The sequence below is a fragment of the Tachypleus tridentatus genome, chromosome 10 (genome assembly GCF_004210375.1).
Source record: "Tachypleus tridentatus isolate NWPU-2018 chromosome 10, ASM421037v1, whole genome shotgun sequence".
In the NCBI taxonomy this organism is placed as follows: Eukaryota; Metazoa; Arthropoda; class Merostomata; order Xiphosura; family Limulidae; genus Tachypleus; species Tachypleus tridentatus.
The window spans coordinates 16,865,942-16,872,423 of NC_134834.1; the positions used below are offsets into that span (position 1 = coordinate 16,865,942).

At 31.9% G+C, this 6,482-nt stretch overlaps 1 protein-coding gene across 2 annotated transcripts; it reads left to right on the forward strand.

Annotated features, from left to right (window-relative positions):
* The first annotated feature begins 295 nt into the window (after window positions 1–295).
* Window positions 296–6,463, forward strand: LOC143228802 (protein WWC3-like). Of its 2 annotated transcripts, none has more exons than XM_076460165.1 (4): window positions 296–1,292; window positions 1,759–1,820; window positions 4,825–4,937; window positions 5,768–6,463. In XM_076460165.1, the coding sequence occupies exons 1-4, from the start codon at window positions 1,100–1,102 to the stop codon at window positions 5,853–5,855; spliced, it is 456 nt and encodes a 151-aa protein (XP_076316280.1). In that variant the 5' UTR covers window positions 296–1,099; the 3' UTR covers window positions 5,856–6,463. The 2 variants fall into 2 exon arrangements, with proteins under 2 accessions (XP_076316280.1, XP_076316281.1); XM_076460166.1 differs by having other exon boundaries at window positions 1,142–1,296.
* Window positions 6,464–6,482: the final 19 nt, after the last annotated feature.

Consider the following 6,482-nt stretch of genomic DNA (forward strand, 5'->3'; position numbering starts at 1 on the left):
TCTTAAACAATTTTATCAATACTGTTCATGAAGTTAATACTAAATTAGAAAAAAATTAAATTATTTAAGTGACACTGAATGGTATTTTAAAAAAAAACATCTATTTTAATATGATCAAAATGGCATAGTAATATTCTTTTGCATTTTTTCCTTTTAGTTAAATAGAAGTTATAGTGACAGCTCTGTGCCATTATACAGAAAAAGAGTTATGTTTCAGCAACAGCCAGTGAAGAAAAAATGTGAGTGTTGTTTTTTTTAAATTAATGCTACTTAAAATCATAAATAGATTTATTTGTAGCATATTGTTTGTACCCTTGAATAAGTAACTGATTTAAAACTTTATCTGTGATGAACCAAGCTTTTTAATAGAAGGTAACAAATATGTCAGTCCCCACCACAGGGAACCTTGAGAAGTTGATTTCTTTTTAAAACATATTACCAGTCCAGTACTTTTTGTCGGCTTTTGATAATGGTAATATGTGTTAGCTAATATTATATTAAAAAAGGAAAGCCAGGAAAATAAATTGATGTAGAAGTTAGGTAACTTCTATCAGAATGGTTACTAAAATCTAAGTTAATGGTTGATAATATATAAACTTAAGAGTAACTGGCAAGCTACAGGAGCCTTCTATGATAACAATCTCAGGTCATCAGTTTACTACTGTTGCTGTTAGCAACGTATTCTTTTATTAATATCTAAGTATTTACTGTAATTTGCTAAATGCAGTACTAATGAAATATTTTCAGTATTTTATTGAATATTACAAGGCACAAAATATTTATGAATTAGTCATTTTATATATATAGATATATGTATATATACAATAATTTTATTTAACTTTCATTTTATCTAACGTCCAATTTTGTAGATCAAAATAAATACTGACATACCAGTACTTAATACATAGCTGAATGAGTACAGCATGTGTTTTCAGTTCGTATTTAGGGAAAACAAAGTTTTTTATACACAGATTTAAAAGTATATAGTTAGAGTTTTATTTTGTGCCTTGGAAATTTGCTGTTGACAAATGTTGTGATTACTTGCGAGTAAGAAAATTTGAAGCATTATTTAAACAGAGAACTTTTTTTATTCGATGATATGGGTCAGGTTATAGTGGTACGTGCCAAACACCATTATTCTTCGTCCACTGAATTGAAAACTATTAACTTGCAAACATCGCTAGACCTAGTGCTAGACCTTCAAGCTTCTCACAGACGGCTAAACTTCTTACAACATGAAATTTCCAGACTAAAGGAAATGAAACAGCAACTTCAGGATGCAAAGCTTTCCAGTTAGTAAGAATGTTTCTATCTACGATGTTTTTATTACAAAGTTTTACCTAGCTCAAGTGGAATACTTGTACCTAGGTGATTGAATTAAGGTGAAGCTGTTTTACCAAACCAAGTGAGGAGCTAGACAGTTTAATATTAAGAGACTAAGCCACTTGTATCTTGTACGTAAGCACTTGTGTATGTCATATGTTGCTAGGTTATTTTATTTATTATCAGAAATAGGTAGGCCATTATATATGATAGCAGAAGTGACCACAATATCTTACTATTCTTTAGAAGTGAACAAAGTCTTACTAGAAGTTGAAAATGACCTAATATAATGGACCTCAAAATTGACCAGACCACTCAATCTACCAATCGGTGTGTTTTAATTTTCTATATAATTTGCAATAACTTCTTAAGTACACTATATTTTTTTCTCCAGTTTTTGTACAAGTATGAAAGATATCCTTTTTCATTTTATAGGTAGCTGTACTGTGCCATCTACACTAGAAGCAAAAAAGCAGATAAAGTGTCCTCGAATTAAAGTAAGTTAACCAAAGAATGAATAATTTAAAAAATAAAATGTTAGAAAATATTGTATAAACTACACCTTCTTTTAACAGCATAACTTGAACAGATTAACCCTTTTGCAACAGGCTCAATATAATATACACGAGTTCTTATACACATTCATACACGTTAGTTATTTATGCTATAACTTTTGGTGCAGTATGTGTATTTTTTACAATCGATAGACTTTTAGTATACGTTACAAGTTTTTTTATTATTTCAAATAATCAGATTTTTTAATGACGTATATTTAATAAAGTTTTGCTTGTGAAAATATTGGGTCTATTTTGTTACTAATTCAAGTGTGATTGATTTTTCTGTTATGATTAAAAACTTTTTTGTCCCCCAAAACCTCAGATATTATTTGTGTAATCGCTAGAACCTAATCAACACATTTCAAACATTTGTCTTCAGCAAGACTTTATATTTCATCTGTTATTTTCTTTACCCTAACAATGTTGGTTCTGTTAATTTGACCAACCTCTTAACCATCATGAAAAAAATTAGAAAATAAATATAAACTGTGCTATTTTTTGTTCTGGAATGACTACAACTTAAAACAAGAAAATGCAAGTGTTTAGGTATATATTAATAATAACATTAAATATTTATGTTTATTTATTATCTTTAATTATATTATATTACCCTTCCATTTGTGTCTGGCTGACGTCACATAACTTGCATTGAAGAGGTGCATGTCCACTCATGTTAGTGAATTCAATAGCATAAAACTGACCTTTAGTCTTTACAAAATGACCCTGTCTTGGCTGTGTTTTAGTAGACTAGTAGTTTGTTAAACACAAATACATTTCAATTTTTAAACATTATATGTGTATATAGATTATTACTATTTATAAATAAATTATTACACTTATTTTCTTAAAATATAGGACAAGTAAATAAAGAAAATAATTCTCTCTTCTAGTTATGACCTCTGAACTTGGTTGCTTCTGATATAGGCTGCTAGGTCTTTAAAAATTTGTCATGCGGAGGAAATGAACTATTTATTTAGGTTTTATATACAAAATAGAATAACCAAAATAATTATGAATTACTATATCAATACCATAGAATTCCAATGTAATTTACAAATTTACTGGTTAAGCTGTGTTTAGGTCTTAAAAATATTGAAATTCTAGCATACTAAAAACACAACCTACCTCCTTGAAATCTTTGTTCAAACGAATGTGGTAGCCTTTTAACAGAATAAAATGGTTGACCAAACCACTAAGGGATATTCTAAGCTGTTAATTGGTTATTCACGTGTCGTATATTGAAGTAAGTGTATATAAAGGACCATTTCCAAAAATTGAAAGAAGTGATTATGGCCACTGTATTTCATTCAGTAAGTAACTTATACCTCAGCAGAATAAAACAAGTCTCTTATTTTATATATCAGTTTGAGTTCGTAATTTGTATGAAACTATAAGCTTAGTATTTTGACATCACAAACATCCAATTTGAACCAATGCTGCATTCAACATACCACGACTCGCAAAACTCAATATTTAGGTTGTTCTTTTAATATTTACTTTTAAATCACGAGATTAATTGATATAATAAAGTTTGAATTATAATCTACAATGTGACATCAAACTTATTGATGCAAGTTCATAAAACAGTAGTTCAATAAAATTTTCAATGAAAGTCAACAGATGTGATGAAGTGGCCTGCGACCTGTAGCAACAAAGGTTAAGGTAATTATGAGACTTTTCAAGTAGTTTTAAACATTATACCATACTCGTAATTTTTACTTAGATAAATTCGTGAATTAGACTCTTTTGTATAATTTAATAAAATACAAGACTTATTGGGTGTATCTATGTTAAATCCTTGTTAAACCACGAACCACAGTGTGACTTACAATGCATACATTTCTTAGAAGCATCAAATATGTATATTGAAACTAAGTACTTTGACAGCTTGTACCTTGTTGTAGTTTCATATTTGTTATTATTGTATTTCATTACCTTTTTAAATTGTAACAGGATTGTTTTTGAAATCTGTGAAAGTTGTGCTCTTCAGATGTGTACTGGTCAGCCAGTTTTAACATGATCCACAAAGGTAGCTGATGTTACTTGTAGCAATAAGTGTTGAATCTGACACGAACCCAATATGCTTACATGTGTCAACAGTTTGTTTTGTTCTAGCAAATACCATAAAATTCCTGACAAATACAATTAGATCGTATGATTCTAACATGTACCAGCTACCATCTTATCTTTCTTATTCAATTTTTCCCCCTTATAGGTCTACGATGAGTTCATGAACTTACAATTCTAAGATCCAGAGTTCCCCTGCAGTGTACAAAGTGCAAATTTGCACAATAAAACAAACTGTATTCCTATACCACAAAATATTTATTTTATCTTGCAAAACAGCATCGTTATTTTTTTTGCTATCTGGTACAACATTGATTCAGGGAAGAAAAAATGGAAGAAGTTAAATGGCAGTGACTATTTCCATCTTATATGGTAACTCACAGGGGTGTAGAATCTGGGGAGATGGGGGTATACATCCCCCCCCTCATTTTAGGTGGGGGGTATGGTGCCTGCAATCATCCCTCCCTACAGTTTGGTTTGTTGAATTGTTTTATTGCATCACAGGCCTACAAATTGTGTGTTTGTTCTTGTGATTCTCGTGTTCTTACCAATCAAATTGCATAATTAGGCCTAGATGTAGGCTTTTTTAGTAGCCGAAATGTACATCTTTAATATAGGCGTGCTTCTAAGCTTTTCGATCTAAGCGATAGTTCGTAAGTATCAGTCAGTAGGCCTAAGTATACATGCAAGTATCGTGGTAACAAGATTACTCTGTGACTGCATGTTTACAGCTTTCAGGTTCACGTAATCAGAGATTACCAATTTGAAAATTGAACAGTCCACATAAGTGGTTGTAAAAATCATGCCCATATTGGGTGTAAAAAATCTACACCCCTGGTAACTCATATTCCTGGTAATTTTATTTATTTATTTCCAGGAAACTAAAGATAAAACTGAAGAACAAGTGAAAGAAAATTTAAAGCAAGCAAAAAGAGAGATTTACAAACTGAAGAGAAATAGAAATAACCATCCTGATGTTTCAAGTTTCAGGTAAACTTTCTAACTTTTATAATAATATTGTTATAAAAAAAAGAATTTTGAGATACAAATCCATTTGAAAATAATTGTCTAAAAAATGAGATGGATGTATTTGCTGTACGTTCCATAAATGAAAATGTACAAACTTTTAGCTACAGCCTCAAAAGGGCAGTTTTCTACCATTTCATGGTAGTTGTAAAGGTATGATATATGGTGGTTTTAAGGTATCAGTTAGTTCACTGGAAAATTGGGTTGGATTGTTGGCATTGGCAAGTTTGAGGGACCTAATGAATGCTTAGACTTTGATTCTGAACCAGTTTTAATCAGGCAAGCTTGTGAATATATAGCTCTGAAGGTATAACAGTATCTACCCCTCATTTGATGTTCTTAAAACCATCTTGTAGAGAGGGACCAGTTTTAATTTTGCCAAGGGGAAGCTTTATTGAAATATTATTTTCATCATGTCTGAAGAATATCATGAGTGAAATGAAATGAAGTCAGTCAACTAATATAAAAACACCTTAATAATAATATAAATAATATGAAACACCTTTTAATGGTCAAATAATACTTGTATAGAAACACTGTATAATATATACAATCATTTTTACTTCTGAAATGAATGAATATTGTTTTTCTAACTTCCTGAAAAACATTTATAATTTAAAGTTATTTGTGCTGAGTGGAGATGGTAGAGAAACTTAGAAGTGTAAACTTGTAACTGCTGCTGGAAGTCACAGAGTCACCCAAGTAAAACAGTAACCAGGTTTTTATTTCAAGTTAAGTGGAAGTAACTAATACATCTTACATTTTGAACTTAATTTTCTGAATTCAATTTACAGGGAGAAAATGGCATTCTTCACTCGGTCTAACGTCATTCCATTCACCCCTACAAACGAAGGCATAGAAAGCGTGATACACACAAAATAATTATCTGTGTCCTAATACCACATTACTGTCCTGCTGAAGCAATCATTCAAAGAAGCAAGAGTGACAACGTAAGGACACGGCAGTACGTGGTGGATCCAGATTACAGGTGTTGTGGTGTGACAACGTAAGCACACGCAGGTACGTAGTGGACCCAGATTACAGTCGTGTGTGGTGTGACAACATAAGGACACGGCAGTACGTGGTGGATCCAGATTACAGTGTTGTGGTGTGACAACGTAAGCACACGTAGGTACGTGGTGGACCCAGATTACAGAGTTGTGGTGTGACAACGTAAGCACACGCAGGCACGTGGACCCAGATTACAGTGTTGTGGTGTGACAACATAAGGACACGGCAGTACGTGGTGGACCCAGATTATGGTGTTGTGGTGTGACAACATAAGCACACGCCGGTATGTGGTGGACCCAGATTATGGTGTTGTGGTGTGAGTGAAGTTTTCTTTTATGGAAGCAAGACTTTTAATTTTCGACTGCATAAATATCTTGACATTGGAAGCTGGATTCCTTTGTAAAGTTGGAAGTGTGAATTGTGATTTCTTACTATTATTTCCAGTAAAGTCCTTGTACATACTTTTGAGAAATTGCTCATAGGTTGTGATAGTTGAAC

Bases quoted from the DNA above. Each gene is read 5' to 3' on its own strand.
- LOC143228802 (XM_076460165.1), top strand. From the start codon at position 1,100: ATGGGTCAGGTTATAGTGGTACGTGCCAAACACCATTATTCTTCGTCC. The intron at 1,293-1,758 runs GTTAGTAAGAAT...TTCATTTTATAG, and splicing joins TCAGGATGCAAAGCTTTCCA to GTAGCTGTACTGTGCCATCT. The intron at 4,938-5,767 runs GTAAACTTTCTA...TTCAATTTACAG, and splicing joins CCTGATGTTTCAAGTTTCAG to GGAGAAAATGGCATTCTTCA.